At 45.1% G+C, this 17,761-nt stretch overlaps 1 protein-coding gene across 2 annotated transcripts in view; it reads left to right on the plus strand.

Annotated features, from left to right (window-relative positions):
- Positions 1–17,761, plus strand: part of RNGTT (RNA guanylyltransferase and 5'-phosphatase) — a 587,560-nt gene that overhangs the window by 35,937 nt on the left and 533,862 nt on the right. For both annotated transcript variants that reach the window (XM_077289743.1, XM_077289744.1), the window contains exon 4: positions 9,282–9,370. In XM_077289743.1, the coding sequence (XP_077145858.1) occupies positions 9,282–9,370 (89 nt within the window). The remainder of the gene's footprint in view (positions 1–9,281; positions 9,371–17,761) is intronic.

Raw genomic sequence — 17,761 nt, forward strand, 5'->3', positions numbered from 1 at the left:
CCAATCCTGGTGTTCTGTGGCAAATGTCAAGCATCCTGCACGGTGTTGGGCTGTCAGCACAACCCCCATCTGTCGATGTCGGGCACTCAGACCATCCTCATGGAGTCGGTTTCTAACCATTTGTGCAGACACATGCACATTTGTGGCCTGCTGAAGGTCATTTTTCAGGGCTCTGGCAGTGCTCCTCCTGTTCCTCCTTACACAGAGGCTGAGGTAGCGGTCCTGCTGCTGGGTTGTTGCCCTCCTATGGCCCCCTCCACGTCTCCTGATGTACTGGCCTGTCTCCTGGTAGCTGCTCCAGCCTCTGGACACTACGCTGACAAGACAGCAAAAACTTCTTGCCACAGCTCGCACTGATGTGCCATCCTGAATGAGCTGCACTACCTGAGCCACTTGTGTGGGTTGTAGAGTCCGTCTCATGCTACCACGAGTGTGAAAGCACAACCCACATTCAAAAGTGACCAAAACAGCCAGAAAGCATTGGTACTGAGATGTGGTCTGTGGTCCCCACCTGCAGAACCACTCCTTTGAGTGTGTCTTGATAATTGCCAATAATTTCCATCTATTGTCTATTCCATTTGCACAACAGCATGTGAAATTGATTGTCAAACAGTGTTGCTTCCTAAGTGGACAGTTGGATTTCACAGAAGTTTGATTTACTTGGAGTTATTTTCTGTTGTTTAAGTGTTCCCTTTATTTTTTTTGAGCAGTGTATATCGGCTGAACCAAAAGGAGGTTAACAGAATAAAAGAACATTTTGACAACATCAATAAGGCCTTCAATGGACACCCCACACAATCGGTCATGTATGGGGACCCATTCTTGTGTTATCCAAATTGTCCGGTGAAATCCAAGAGATGCGGACTTTCTAAAGCAAATGTCCAAGATTAAATGCCAATGGATATTCATACTGGATAGTTTGTTCCCAAAGGGACTCAACCATGAAATCGAATTATGTGGTTTTTAGAGTGGGACAAACAGATGTAATGTACTACATTGTTCCTAATTCAGACCCAGGGAGAGACCGTATTTATTTAGCATGGTCCTTTGTATCGATTCTATATATATATATTTTTTTTTGTAGGTTTTTTTCCACCCCCAACCTCTATCCCTCTTTGCCTAAATCCCTTCAGTGGAATGGGATCCATCAAGTAAAATAAAAAAAAAAACCCTCTTAAAGTTATCTCGGTGGTTTCTTTCAACTTTTTTAGGAAGAATTTGTTAACATAACTATATTTGAAAAAAATATAAAAAGAAAAACAAATTTAAAAACTGAAATTTGTTTTACAGTAATAAAAGATGTTCCCACCAAAATGTTTTAATTTTTTTTAGTTTTTTAACATTTTCTAATTTTTTTTTACTTTGGAAAAAAAAAATAATTCCGTTTATATATAGCTATATAGCAATAGGATGAGGCAGTGCAGTGTTAACCAGTGGGTTGTAGAAACTACTATCGCACCAATACAGAGAAGAAAGGGAGTATGTTGCATCCGCAGATGTTCTGTGGTTCATGCTACACTACTGAGTACACTGAAATATTTCGCTATTTACCTTTAATAAATGCAATGCCTCTAGCTGTATTTGAGAACTTGGATTTCAACATAGTGGTCACTGCTATTCTCACCACAAATCAAGTAAAAATGTATTTTGCTCCACTTCCACCATATATCAAATAACAATACAATTCATTTGTTATTGCTTATGGGGCTTCCGCCTGCTAATAGTGCTTGGCAGCAGAGGGCATGTGTGTGTATATATAGACGGTTCAATCTGGTGGACCATAGCCTGATGAACAAGGACTGCGTCCTTCGAAATTTTTGAGTTTTTGGCTGATCTACGAGCCTGTCGTTTAGGGCTGGTGACGTCCCCACTACCACGCTCCCCGCTAACCTCGCCACTACATGGCGAAGCTTCCGACTGCAGCATGTCAGATTTTTTGTATCATTGCGAGAGCCAGGGGAGGTACTGCAACAGGAGTACGCTCCCACTGCAGACCGCCCGTTTCACGAGGACTGCATTAGCACCGGACGACCGGGATGTAAGTTACACTCATCTGGGAACGAGTCAGTGCTGCATTCCTTGTGTTGTCACTGGCCAAGTGCCGTCCTGTACGTTACACGTATTATCTATAACAGTTCAGCATAACTATAGCGTGGTAGTTTTATGATTTATAGGAAATTATAACTATTTCTCATTAACAAATCAGTATTACAGGGATACAGGTTTTACTTCATTTTACCAAAGTTAGTGCAGAGGATTCCAATCCCAGGTACGAAATGTGACTGGAGAAGGATTTAATGCCATACATCATCTGAATATGAATAGTAAATAAAGATTTGTGCTCGAACCTGGCAGGATTTGGCCAGTAGCACCTATTTGTCCAGTTGCTGTTCCATAAAACATCATGACAGAATTGATTCACCTATTTTCCTCAGAAATTCTCCGAAGGTGGCCAGTGAGCAGTAAACAAGAAGATTAAAAATACATCCGATTCTAAGAACAGAGAAAGTTTTTAATTACAAGTACCATATTTTTGGACTATTCAATACACTTTTTAGCAAGAAAAAAAATCTTGACAAATAAGTGTGCTTTTTATAGTTTTGAGATGGCTACCTGTGATGGAGGAGAACACTGACACATCGTCCTTCCCAGTAACTTGAGAAAACTATGCAACTGCACAGTTCTTTCCTTCCAACAGCTTGACATTGCAGTCTGAATGGTGAAGGACAGGAGAGAAAGCTACCAGGACCTACTCTTGGCTAAATTTGCATAGACGCTAAAGATCTTGGCTAGCTGTGTTTTTCTCCATTCTTCTCTCGCTATTTTTCACCATCTTTGTGTTTGTCCTTTTGTTTCCTCTCAGAAGAATCTTTGTGTTCACTGTTATTGTGCTTGGACTTCTCACGGTCTATGTCCTTCTTGTGTTCTTTATGACGATGCTCCTTGTCTTTCTTACGTTTTTGAGAATCGTTCGCTCAAAAATTCGAGTCAATCTGTGAGTCGTTCTGAGTGTTATCCCCACTCATAGTGATGAGGGTACAGGAGGGGACACTGAAGGAATTGGGGACAGCAGCTACTGGTGGGGCACACGGAGAACTGCTGAGTGGTGCATTGTGTGGCTGGGTGAAGGAGCCGGGCACAGCCAGGAGCAGCATAAGCAAAATGAGAGTTTCCAGTCCACCACCTGACAGCACCATTGGAGGACGTCCTTCTTATCCGTAGTGGGACAGGAACCACAAGTTAAAAGGACCCTCCCCACTCCACCCATCAGTGTTTTTCCTGTCCCACTGCGGATAGGAACTGCAAGACGCCCTCCGACGGTGCTGTGCAGATGGTGGGGATCGGGGGGCCCAGCCTTTCCCTTCCCCGCCGCAAGATATCTGCGGCTAATACCTGCCATGGGGGGTCCCTCAGCCTCCCCAGTGTAGCGCTGCTCCTGGGGTCCGGTCCGCTTCCTCCTCGGGGGGCTCTCGGCCCGGGTGCCTGCATGCCGGGAGGTGTATGCGGCGACCGCTTCCAGCAGCGGCCGGCTCCAGCGTGCGGCCGCGGTTTCCGGGTCCAGCGGCCGCGTCACTTCCGGTCGCGACGACTGCGTCACTTCCGGTGCGACCAGCATGGAGGATGACGCCGGCAGCAGCGCCGGCCTCGGTGAGGGGCTCAGCGCGGTCACCGCAGCGGCGGTAAGGAGGGCAGGATCAACCAGGTAAAACCTATATAATCTCACCAGGGGGGTCTGTATACCGCCGGCCATCCTGACAAAGGGAGCACTCGGCTATACGTAGAATTGTCACTAATGGAGGAGACTGCCAGACCTGAGGGAACTGACCAGCTTCAGGGGTACGTGAGTGGGCTATGCAAAGCCATACCACAAAGCTCACCCCTCCCCCTGCTTCCTACTTACGGCCACGTGTCTCTATTTTACCCTAGGCTGAGCCTTCCATCCCCACAGCCGAAAGAAAAAAATCGGGGAAAAATAAATGCCCGATATGTTCCACTAAGTTTCCGGAAAACTGGCGGAAACCATTGTGCAAATCATGCACATCCAAAATTGTGGGTGATGAGCAGACAGCGCTACTATCCAGTATGAGGACCATGATACGACAGGAGGTTCAGGCTTCTATCTCAAGCTTGAATCTTCCCCAGGCTACTCAGTCAGAACCGCAGACTTCACGGAAGAGGCCGAGGGAATCTAGCCCCTCTTCCGAGGGTGAGGTTTCGGGGGATTCTGACCAGGAAGAAAGAGACGGATCTGTGGGCAGAGGGAAGAGATATCTCTTCTCCGCAACAGACACGGATGAGCTTCTTTATGCTGTGCGTAACACCATGCAGTTACAAGATACACCAGAGGAGACCTCGATCCAGGACGAGATGTTTGGCGGATTACATGCCCAAGTGACAAAAGTCTTCCCCGTCAACAACCACATTCGTTCCATGATCCTGGAAGAGTGGCAGGAAGCGGAGAAGAAGCTAGTGATTCCCAGGGACTTTAGACTTCGTCTGCCCTACAACCCTGAGGACATTAAAGTGTGGGATGAAGTACCCAAGATCGATGTCCCACTAGCAAAGGTGGCGAAGAAGACCTCAATCCCATTTGAGGACTCTTCCGCATTAAAAGATCCTATGGATCGTAAAGCAGACGGTTTGCTAAGGAGAACTTGGGAGTCCTCCGCGGCAATAATACGGGCCAATATAGCGGCAACCTCCGTAGCCCGGTCAATGCACTTATGGATTGACGATTTAGAGGATCACCTCAAAGCCAAAACTTCCAGAGAGGTTATCCTTAAATCATTGCCATTGCTCAAACTCGCAACAGGCTTTATGGCAGACGCTTCTGCCGAATCTGTAAGGTTCGCGGCTAGAAGCGAATCCCTGTCTAATGCGGCCAGAAGAGCCATATGGCTTAAAACCTGGTCGGGGGATCTCCAGTCAAAAAATAAATTGTGTGGAATCCCATTCTCGGGAAATAAAGTATTTGGGCCAATTCTAGACGATATTCTAGAAAAGGCCTCAGATAAAAAGAAAGGTTTCCCTGAGGAGAATACCAAAAAATATCAGCCCTTTCGTAGGTCCCGACCTGGTCAGAGGACAGACTACAAGGGGAAAGGGAAGACTGGGAGGTGGTCTTATCCCAAGGGTGGAAAAGGTAGAGATTCCATCTTCCCTAGTACAGGTACACCAAAGTCAAATAAATGACATAAAGGTGGGAGGCCGATTACAGAAATTTCTAGGGGGTTGGCAGAAGGTGTCCCAGAATCCTTGGATTCTACAAGTAATTGCACAGGGATACAAATTAGAATTCTCCGGCAGTCCCCCAGAAAGATTTGTAGTAACCCGACCTTGCCCGCTCTCCGACTCCTCCATGTGGACAAACATCCAGGAGCTGTTAGAATTAGAAGCGATTGTGCCAGTTCCCATCTCAGAAAGAGGCGAAGGCCATTATTCTCATTTATTTTCAATAAAGAAACCGTCCGGGGACTCCCGGACGATTATAAACTTAAAACCATTAAACAAATGGGTACGGTACAAAAGATTCCGGATGGAATCTATAAGATCCACGACGCCTCTAATAGACAAAGACATGGTAATGTGTACCCTAGATCTGAGCAATGCATACTATCATGTCCCGATACACCTCTCCTACCAAAAATTCCTGAGGTTTGCCATAATGAACAGGGGGATTGTACATCACTTTCAGTTCAGATGTCTCCCCTTCGGGCTTGCTTCAGCGCCCAGGATCTTTACCAAGCGGATGTCGGAAGTGGTGGCCTATCTGAGGAATCAGAATATGACCATAGTCCCATACCTGGACGACTTCCTGATAATGGCGAAATCACAGAAACTCCTCAAGATAGACTGCACTTTCACCCTTTCCATCCTACAAGAGCTGGGGTGGATTGTGAACTGGAAAAAGTCCTGCCTGGTCCCAAATTCCAGAATAAAATTTTTGGGGGTGATCTTGGATTCCAACCTAAGAACATCTTTCTTACCAGAAGACAGACAAGAGGCCTTGATCAGACACATCCATCAATTCAGAAGAAGTACCCCCTCCATAAGAGATGCAATGAGGATACTTAGCTTCATGACAGCATGCATACCCTGTGTGAAATGGAGCCAATTCCACTCACGGGAGTTGCAAAGAGAAGTCCTAGGATCCTGGAACAGGAAACAGAGTTCCCTAGACAGGAAGATGCTTGTGTCTCCGTCAGTGAAGAGATCCCTAACCTGGTGGACCAGACCGAGGAACCTGAGAGAGGGAGTACCGTGGGTACTCGATCCCTGTGTTACGGTTACCACAGACGCCAGTCAATACGGATGGGGCGGTCATATAGGAAGAACATACTACCAGGGAGAATGGACTCCTCAGATTGCGGCAAGATCATCGAATTTCAGAGAGCTGTATGCGATCTGGAAAGTGTTGAGCCAGGCCCAGTCATTGGTCCGAGACAGACACGTGAGAATACTGTCCGACAATGTCACAGCAGTGGCATTTCTGAGACACCAGGGAGGTCCGAGACATCCACCACTGCAACACTTAGCAGACCAGATTTTCAGGTGGGCAGAAAGATCTGTCAAATCCATCTCGGCAGTTCACCTGGAAGGTACCAAGAATCAACTAGCAGATTTCTTGAGCCGAAAGTCGGTACATCCCGGGGAGTGGGAACTGAACCCGGAAGTATTCAGCTGTCTATGCCAGAAATGGGGCACACCTCAGGTGGACCTCTTTGCCGCCAGGTCAAACGCAAAGGTCAGAGCATTTTTTTCTCTGAATCCTCTAGATGGAGCCACAGCAGTAGACGCCTTGTCTCAGTATTGGGGAGAAGGCCTCCTGTACGCCTTTCCGCCTCTTCCTCTGATATCGAAGACACTCAGGAAGATACGAGACGAGAGAGCAACTGTAATCCTGGTGGTTCCCTTCTGGCCAAAAAGAAGCTGGTTTTCTCTACTGTCCAGGATGTCAACAGAAGAACCAGTCTTTCTACCGAACAGGCAGGACCTTCTGCTTCAGGGTCCGGTGTTCCACAAGAATCCAGACTCTCTGCACCTATCTGCTTGGATCCTGAACGGCAAACCTTAAGATCCAGAGGCCTGTCAGAAGAGGTCATTACCACTCTCCAGGCAAGCAGAAAGCCGGTGACTTCGGCGATTTACAACAAGATCTGGAAGCGGTATTGTTCCTTTCTGGGAGAAGGTCATGTGGATACTTCAAAACCAGATATCCCCAAGATCCTCGATTTCCTGCAACTCGGATTTGACAAGGGCCTTCGGCCTAGTACTCTAAAAGTACAGATTGCAGCACTTAGTGTATTTTTTGATACATCACTAGCCTCCCATCCCTGGATAGCAAGATTTTCCAGGGCCACACAGAGAATGAGGCCACTTGTGAGGAAATCAACTCCTCCTTGGGACCTAAACCTGGTCCTTAACACTTTGTGTAAAACCCCTTACTTACTGTCAGAAGATATGGACATAGCCAATCTCTCCTTTAAAACCGCCTTCCTAATTGTCATCACATCGGCTAAAAGGCTAGGGGAGATGCAGGCTCTTTCTATCCAGAACCCATATCTTCAAATCTTTGACGACAGAATAGTCTTCAAACATAACCCAGCTTTCCTCCCCAAAGTAGTATCATCTACCAATATAAATCAGGAAATAATCCTTCCTTCTTTCTGCCAACACCCTAAAAACGCAAAAGAAGGGGTCTACCATAACCTTGACGTTAGGGAGACTGTTCTAAAATACCTGGGGGCGACAGAAAGCTGGAGACGGGACACTAACTTATTTATTCAATACGGTGGTCCAAATAGGGGTTGCAAGGCAGCAAAATCAACCATTGCTAGGTGGATTAAAAACATGATTAGCCTAGCATATACAAACCAAGGGAAAGATCCCCCGGATACTCTTAGGGCCCACTCAACACGAGCTATCTCTACATCATGGGCAGAGAAGGGGGGAGCCTCAGCTGAGCAAATCTGTAGGGCGGCGACTTGGACTAGTCTTTCTACCTTTGCTAGACACTATAAAATAGATGTCGTATCAGACCAATTAGCCTTTGGTAGGAAAGTCTTACATGCAGTAGTCCCACCCTAGTTAACATCCTTTGGTATTCTCCAATGGTGCTGTCAGGTGGTGGACTGGAAAACGGTAATTAGTTCTTACCGGTAATTGTATTTCCAGGAATCCACCTGACAGCACTACTAGTTCCCTCCCACTGCAAACTTTTACTACTGACTAATGTGATGTAACATTGGTGTGTAATTGTAAATAAACTCTCTTTTTTGCATCCATCCAGATGTGGTACTTAGAAAATCACTGATGGGTGGAGTGGGGAGGGTCCTTTTAACTTGTGGTTCCTGTCCCACTACGGATAAGAAGGACGTCCTCCAATGGTGCTGTCAGGTGGATTCCTGGAAATACAATTACCGGTAAGAACTAATTACCGTTTTTGAGATGTTCAGTGGATTGTGTAACTACTAAGTTGGGCGGCACTCCGCTCTGGAGCAGCACAGGTTCAGTCTGCGCTCGATGAGCCACAAAGCCTCTGGAGACTCCTCTCTCCAAGCCAGCCTTACCCAGACTGCCTGTAGAACTCGGTTATTTAAACTTAAGCCTGTGTTTTCCCATCATGTGATTGATCACATGATCATGACCTCATGCAGGTCCTGGCAGGTCTGCCAGGGAAGATAAAGTGGACCTTCTCCCGCCCACTCTATGAAGGTCCACAAAAAAACAGCCCTTTTATGCAACTTAACCCTCACAACACGTAGTGTGCTGGAGAAAAATGCTCTGGTTTCATATCAATGACGCCGTTAAGCGCAGTGACGCATATCTCGCTTCTACCACCCTGCCAGTGACTCTGTCACAGTACGTAATGTTCATGCTGTAAAGCTATATGTACAGATGCTGCAGAGAAGAACTAACAATTGATCAGTTGCTTTCCTATTTTCCCCTAATGCATTAAAAAGAGTGATGTTGACCCTTCCACTTCCTTACACCACCAGGAAAATTGCAAATACTAGGAAACTTGTTTCTGCTGTCTAAACTTCAGGTGCATCCTATAGTCCATAAAACAAGGTAAATTGCAAAGTTATTTGTTTTGACAAGCACTTTGTCATTTTAATAATTTATTTATGATGTTGAGACAACCCACTAAAGAAACATAAGAGGTAATAAATAGTCAATATTAAATTGAAGCTTGCAGTAGAAAAGTACAGTCTAAATCATTAAATGATCCAAATTATGGCTAGCAATAATGCTTTGATTTATTTCTATTTATTGTGTAGACATGGCGAATGCCCATCAAAAGAAAACACTGAAACCTTTATTCGACTCTGTGAGAAATTTGCAGATAGAAGTCCGGATGAGCTTATAGGTATGTTGCCACAACCATTATTTGAAAGAGAAGGATGTAACGGGACAAGCTAAACACAAAATGATTAATATGTAATAAAACTTTTATTAATGAATCATAGAGCACAAGGCAGCCATACAACGGAACACTGATTCCTTTAGGCATGGTGCTGCAGAGGTATAGACAGTCTGTGTACTGCAACACTGTGTTCTGTACGGTAGCGTATTCCAGAGATCTTCACATTAGAAGCATTGCTTCCGATAAAATGAGCTGTGTAATATGGTGGAACAAGATGTCATCCTGTGCAGCTTGAGAGAGAAAAACCCTCTGTTTCTCCACATGAGATCAGAGGCCCCATAAAAGTTTATAGGATTTTATTATGCCTTCGTATGGAGATGCTATGTGCTAGTGTCCATGAGCCAAAAATACTTTAAAAGGGTACTCCGAGGAGATGAAAAATTATTCTAATGGCATGCCTTCATAAAAAATAGTTAACATTAATAGTGCTGTTTATAATGCTGTCAGTATTTGCAATTCAGTGTGATGCTGCTAATGCTTCTTACTCTGCCCCTTCCTTGTGGAATGTGCCGACACACAGATCAGGGGGCATGGCCTGCTCCCGACTTCTAGTAACTGCTAGCCCCATGATAACGTCTCCTTGTCTGCAGTCTGAGATGAAGAGGCATAGTGGGTGCATGGCCTGTTCCCTGCTAGTAGCCCTTCAGTTAAGGGGACCTTATCAGGTGGCTGGTTGCTACTATAAGGTGGGAGCAGGCCACCTTCCCTGATCTGTGATGTAACGTCCCGGAAGGTAGGGGGGAGCAGGGACATGTTAAATTTCATGTTAGTGGTTAATTTTGGTCAATAAGATTTGCATTCCTGAATACGGTATATCGAAAATTTGAAATATTTTTTTGCAAAATGTAGCAATTTTCAAGCTTTGAATTTTTATGCCCTTAACCCCTTCCCGACCCATGACGCCTATGTGGCGTCATGGAATGATCGCATCCCTGCAGATCGGGTGAAAGGGTTAACTCCTATTTTACCCGATCTGCAGGGAGAGGGGGAGTTGTACTTCAGCCTAGGGGGGTGGCTTTGCCCCCACGTGGCTACGATCGCTCTGATTGGCTGTTGAAAGTGCAACAGCCAATCAGAGCAATTTGCAATATTTCACCTATGAAAATGGTGAAATATTGCAATCCAGCCATGGCCGATGCTGCAATAGCATCTGCCATGGCTGGAAATCATGTTCTGGCCCCCCCCACCGCCCCCGATCTCCTCCCCAGTCCTCCGTTCTGTCCGGTACCCCCCTCCGTCCCCCTGTTCGCTCCCCCGTGCTCCTGTCCGCTCCCCCGTGCTCCTGTCCGCTCCCCCCGTCCTCCGATCCCCCCCCCTGTGCTCCGATCCACCCCCCACCACCCCCTCATACTTACCGAGCCTCCCGAAGTCGGTCCGTCTTCTCCCTGGGCGCCGCCATCTTCCAAGATGGCGGGCGCATGCTCAGTGCGCCCGCCGAATCTGCCGGCTGGCAGATTCATTACAAAGTACATTTTGATCGCTGTGGTAGGTTCTATCACAGCGATCAAAATAAAAAAAATAATAAATAAACCCCCCCCTTTATCACCCCCATAGGTAGGGACAATAATAAAATAAAGAAAATATTTTTTTTTCTTTTTCCACTAGGGTTAGAACTAGGGTTAGAACTAGGAGTAGGGTTAGGGGTAGGGTTAGGGGTAGGGTTAGGGTTATGGCATGTGCACACAGTGCGGATTTGGCTGCGGATCCGCAGCGGATTGGCCACGGATCCGCAGCGGATTGGCCGCGGATCCGCAGCGGATTGGCCGCGGATCCGCAGCGGATTGGCCGCTGCAAATTCGTAGCAGTTTTACATCAGGTTTACACTACCATGTACACCTATGGAAAACCAAATCCGCTGTGCCCATGGTGCGGAAAATTCCGTGCAGAAACGCTGCGTTGTATTTTCCGCAGCATGTCAATTCTTTGTGCAGATTCCGCAGCGTTTTACACCTGTTCCTCAATAGGAATCCGCAGGTGAAATCCGCACAAAAAAAACACTGGAAATCTGCTGTAAATCCGCAGGTAAAACGCAGTGCCTTTTACCTGCAGATTTTTCAAAAATCGTGCGGAAAAATCTCACACGAATCCGCAACGTGGTCACATAGCCTTAGGGTTAGGGTTGGAATTAGAGTTAGGGTTGGAATTAGGGCTAGGGTTAGAAATAGGGTTAAGATTAGGCTTGTGGTTAGGGTTACGGATAGGGTTAGGGGTGTGTTGGGGTTACAGTTGTGGTTAGGGTTGGGATTAGGGTTAGGGTTGGGATTAGGGTTAGGATTAGGATTGGAATTAGGGTTACAGGTGTGTTGGGGTTAGGGTTGTGGTTAGGGGTGTGTTGGGGTTAGGGTTGTGATTAGGGTTATGGCTACAGTTGGGATTAGGATTAGGGGTGTGTTGGGGTTAGTGTTGAAGTTAGAATTGAGGGGTTTCCACTGTTTAGGCACATCAGGGGTCTCCAAACGCAACATGGCGCCACCATTGATTCCAGCCAATCTTGCGTTCAAAAAGTCAAATGGTGCTCCCTCCCTTCCAAGCCCCGACGTGCGCCCAAACAGTGGTTTACCCCCACATTTGGGGTACCAGCGAACTCAGGACAAACTGGGCAACAACTGTTGGGGTCCAATTTCTCCTGATACCCTTGCAAAAATAAAAAATTACTTGCTAAAACATAATTTTTGAGGAAAGAACAATTATTTTTTATTTTCACGGCTCTGCGTTATAAACTTCTGTGAAGCACTTGGGGGTTGAACGTGCTCACCACACATCTAGATAAGTTCCTTGGGGGGTCTAGTTTCCAAAATGGGGTCACTTGTGGGGTGTTTCTACTGTTTAGGCACATCAGGGGCTCTGCAAATGCAATGTGACGCCCGCAGACCATTCCATCAAAGTCTGCATTTCAAATGTCACTACTTCCCTTCCGAGCCCTGTCGTGTGCCCAAACAGTGGTTTACCCCCACATATGGGGTATCAGCGTACTCACAACAAACTGGGCAACAAATATTGGGGTCCAATTTCTCCTGTTACCCTTGTGAAAATAAAAAATTGCTTGCTAAAACATCTTTTCTGAGGAAAGAAAAATGATTTTTTATTTTCACGGCTCTGCATTGTAAACGTCTGTGAAGCACTTGGGGGTTGAACGTGCTCACCACACATCTAGATAAGTTCCTTGGGGGGTCTAGTTTCCAAAATGGGGTCACTTGTGGGGGGTTTCTACTGTTTAGGCATATCAGGGGCTCTGCAAACGTAACATGATGCCCGCAGACCATTCCATCAAAGTCTGCATTTCAAAACGTCACTACTTCCCTTCCGAGCCCCGGCATGTGCCCAAACAGAGGTTTACCCCCACATATGGGGTATCAGCGTACTCAGGAGAAACTGGAAAACAACTTTTGGGGTCAAATTTCTCCTGTTACCCTTGCAAAAATAAAAAATTCTGGGCTAAAAAAATATTTTTGAGGAAAGGAAACACATTTATTAATTTCACGGCTCTGCGTTATAAACTTCTGTGAAGCACTTGGGGGTTCAAAGTGCTCACCACACATCTAGATAAGTTCCCTTGGGGGTCTAGTTTCCAAAATGGAGTCACTTTTGGGGAGTTCCTACTGTTTAAGCACATCAGGGGCTCTGCAAACGCAACCTGACGCCCGCAGAGCATTCCATCAAAGTCTGCATTTTAAAACGTCACTACTTCCCTTCCAAACCCCGACGTGTGCCAAAACAGTGGTTTACCCCCACATATGGGGTATCAGCGTACTCAGGAGAAACTGGACAACAACTTTTGGGGTCCAATTTCTCCTGTTACCCTTGGGAAAATAAAAAAATGTGGGCTAAAAAATCATTTTTGAGAAAAGAAAAATTATTTTTTATTTTCATGGCTCTGCGTTATAAACTTCTGTGAAGCACTTGGGGGTTTAAAGTGCTCACCACACATCTAGATTAGTTCCTTCGGAGGTCTAGTTTCCAAAATGGGGTCACTTGTGCGGGAGCTCCAATGTTTAAGCACACAGGGGCTCTCCAAACGCGACATGGTGTCCGCTAATGATTGGAGCTTATTTTCCATTCAAAAAGCCAAATGGCGTGCCTTCCCTTCCGAGCCCTGCGGTGCGCCCAAACAGTGGTTTACCCCCACATATCGGGTATCATCGTACTCAGGACAAACTGGACAACAACATTTGGGGTCCAATTTCTCCTATTACCCTTGGGAAAATAAAAAATTCTGGGCTAAAAATCATTTTTGAGGAAAGAAAAATTATTTTTTATTTTCACGGCTCTGCGTTATAAACTTCTGTAAAGCATTTGGGGGTTATAAGTGCTCACTATGCATCTAGATAAGTTCCTTGGGGGGTCTAGTTTCCAAAATGGGGTCACTTGTAGGGGAGCTCCAATGTTTAGGCACGCAGGGGCTCTCCAAACGCGACATGGTGTCCGCTAATGATTGGAGCTAATTTTCCATTCAAAAAGTCAAATGGCACGCCTCCCCTTCCGAGCCTTGCCGTGCACCCAAACAGTGGTTTACCCCCACATATGAGGTATCGGCGTACTCAGGAGAAATTGCCCAACAAATTTTAGGATCCATTTTATCCTGTTGCCCATGTGAAAATGAAAAAATTGAGGCTAAAAGAAATTTTGTGTGAAAAAAAAGTACTTTTTCATTTTTACGGATCAATTTGTGAAGCACTTGAGAGTTTAAAGTGCTCACTATGCTTCTAGATAAGTTCCTTGGGGGGTCTAGTTTCCAAAATGGGGTCACTTGTGGGGGAGCTCCAATGTTTAGGCACACAGGGGCTCTCCAAACGTGACATGGTGTCTGCTAGCGATGGAGATAATTTTTCATTGAAAAAGTCAAATGGCGCTCCTTCCCTTCCGAGCCCTGCCGTGCGCCCAAACAGTGGTTTACCCCCACATATGAGGTATCAGCGTACTCAGAACAAATTGGACAACAACGTTCGTGGTCCAGTTTCTCCTTTTACCCTTGGGAAAATAAAAAAAATTTCGCTAAAAGATCATTTTTGTGACTAAAAAGTTAAATGTTCATTTTTTACTTCCATGTTGCTTCTGCTGCTGTGAAACACCTGAAGGGTTAATAAACTTTTTGAATGTGGTTTTGAGCACCTTGAGGGGTGCAGTTTTTAGAATGGTGTCACTTTCGGGTATTTTCAGCCATATAGAACCCTCAAACTGACTTCAAATGTGAGGTGGTCCCTAAAAAAAATGGTTTTGTAAATTTTGTTGTAAAAATGAGAAATCACTGGTCAAATTTTAACCCTTATAACTTCCTAGCAAAAAAAAAATTTGTTTCCAAAATTGTGCTGATGTAAAGTAGACATGTGGGAAATGTTATTTATTAACTATTTTGTGTCACATAACTCTCTAGTTTAACAGAATAAAAATTCAAAATGTGAAAATTGCGAAATTTTCTAAATTTTTGCCAAATTTCCATTTTTTTCACAAATAAACTCAGAAATTATCAACCTAAATTTACCACTAACATGAAGCCCAATATGTCACGAAAAAACAATCTCAGAATCGCTAGGATCCGTTGAAGCGTTCCTGAGTTATTACCTCATAAAGGGACACTGGTCAGAATTGCAAAAAACGGCAAGGTCATGAAGGGGTTAATCTAGATTGTTATACCACACAAAATGGATAATAAATAACATTTACCACATGTCTACTTTACATCAACATCATTTTTGAAACATAGCTTTTTTATTAGGAAGTTTAAAAGGCTTAAGTTGAACAGCAATTTCTCATTTTTCTTACAATTTTCAAAACCAATGTTTTTTAGGTAGCCCATCCCATATCAAGTGACTTTGATGACCTACGTGGTAGAAAATACGCAAAAGTGACATTTTAAAAACTACACCCTTCAAAGTGCTCAAAACCACATTCACAAGAGGTTTAATAACCCTTTAGGGGTTTCACTGAAATATAAAAAAAAAAAAAAAAAGTGGAAGGAAAAAATGAACATTTTTACTTTTTCCCACAAAAATGTTACTTTAGCCCCAAATCTTGAATTTTCAAAAAGATAACACTAGAAAATGGACCATACAATTTGTTGTGCAGTTTCTCCTGAGTACGCAGATACCCATATGTGGTGGAAAATTATTGTTTGGGCACATGGCAAGACTCTGAAAGGAAGGAGCGCCATTCAACTTTGCAACACAAAATTTGCCACCCCTGATGTGCCTAAGCAATGGAGAGCCCCCGCAAGTGTCCCCATTTTGGAAACTAGACCCCTCAAGGAATTTATTTAGAACTGTGGTGAGCTCCTTGAATCCCTAGGCACTTCACAGATTTTTGTAACGTTGAGCCATGAAAAAAATTAATTTTTCCTGCAAAAATGTTGCTTTAGCCACAAATTTTTCATTTCCACAGGGGTAACAGGAGAAAATGGATGACAAAATCGGATGTGCAATTTATTCCTGAGTACGCCGATAACCCTTGAGGTGAAAAACTACTGATTAGGTGCACAGCAGGGCTTGGAAGGAAAGGAGCGCCAATTGAATTCTGAGTGTCACATTTGAAGAGTCCCCGACATGCCAAAACAGCAGAAACCCCTGCAAGTGACCCTATTTTTAAACTACACCTCTCCAGTAATTCATCTAGAGGAGTAGTTACTATTTTTAATCTACAGGCAATTCACAGAATTGTATAACAATTATTTGAAATGTTACCATTACTAAAATTTTGCTTTAACCCTTAGTTTGTAATGTTCAAAAAGGGTAATAGGAGAAAATGGACCACAAAATTTGTCACAAAATTTTGCCTGAGTACGCCAATACCCCATATGTGGTAAAGAAAAATACTTTTGAGGCTCAGTGCAAAGCTCAGAAGGGAAGAAACGTCTTATTAGAGTTCAGATTTTTCTGCATTGGTTTGAGGGTGCTATGTCACATTGGCAGAGCTCCTGAGGTGCCAGAATAGCAGAACCTCTAACAAGTGACTTCCTTTTAAAAACTACATCCCCCAATGAATTAATCTAAGGGTGCAGTGAACTTGTTGACACCACATGTGCCTCACAGAATTTTATACCATTGGGCGGTAGATAAAAAAATTACATTTTTACCACTGTTTTTAGCCCCAAGTTTTTATTTTTTATGAGGGCTAATAGGAAATAATGGGCCTTTCAGTTTGTTGTACCATTTCCCCTGTGTGTCCATACCATACATGTAATCAGGAAATACTTTTCAGGCACAGTATTCCGGCAGCGTGCTCTGCTTGTAAGCAGCGCATAACGTCCCTGCCATGGGCTGCTTACAAGCATAAAGCAGCTGCTGGCATCGGAACAAGATGCTGCGAGGGAGCGCAGGAAGGTAAGTGTAATGTTTTTCTGATGGGGCCAATCATACTAGGATAAGGATGGGGCCATGCATACCAGGCCTGAGATGGGGGCCCTGCATACCAGGATAGGGATGAGGGGGCCATGCATACCAGGATAGGGATGAGGGGGCCATGCATACCAGGATAGGGATGAGGAGGCCTTGCATATCAGGATGGGAATGAGGAGGACATGCATACCAGGATAGGGAAGAGGGGGTCATGCACACCAGGATGGAGATGAGACTAGCCGTGCATTCCAGAATAAGGATGAGGGGTCCCATACACATGAGGATGGGGATGAGGGGACCATGCATACCAGGGTGGGGGGGGGGGGCATGCATGCCAGAATAGGGGTAAGAGGGCCATGCCCACCAGGATGGGGATGAGAGGGGCCATACATTCCAGGATGGGGATGAGGCAGCCATGTATGCCAGGATAGGGATGAGGGGGCCATGCCTGCCAGGGCCAGGGCTAGGGATGAGGGGGGCCTTGTATATCAGGATGGGGATGTGGGTGCCATGTATACCAGGATGGGGATGAGGGGACCATATATACCAGGTTAGGGTATATTAAATACAGAATTGAGCACATTTTTTGCTTAACATTTTTTTTCATTTCCTGTTCTAAAACCTAGGTGCGTCTTATAGTCTGAAAAATACGGTAAATCGGGGTTTCCATCTAAATCTCCAAGTCACATGATTCACATGAAACCCCCGAGGGATCCATTCACTATAATGAGGCAACAGAGTTACTCTTAAGAGGTACACAAAACTGTGGCCTACTACGCTTTTATGCATGCCTAAAGAAACGGACATCACCAGATAATAGGTCAGACGGCATCCACAGTGTCTCCATCTGCGGCATTGTAGGGAATCTTCCACCGGAGGTTCCGTCTGAATCATGGTTCACAGATATTTACACTGAAACCATGGTGGAAGCGCTCAGCACAGAGCACAGGATAAAAGTGAGTCGAGCCTTACTGTCAGCCATGTGTATTGCAATGCATGAGACCAT

The sequence above is a fragment of the Ranitomeya variabilis genome, chromosome 2 (assembly GCF_051348905.1).
Source record: "Ranitomeya variabilis isolate aRanVar5 chromosome 2, aRanVar5.hap1, whole genome shotgun sequence".
NCBI classification, from domain to species: domain Eukaryota; kingdom Metazoa; phylum Chordata; class Amphibia; order Anura; family Dendrobatidae; genus Ranitomeya; species Ranitomeya variabilis.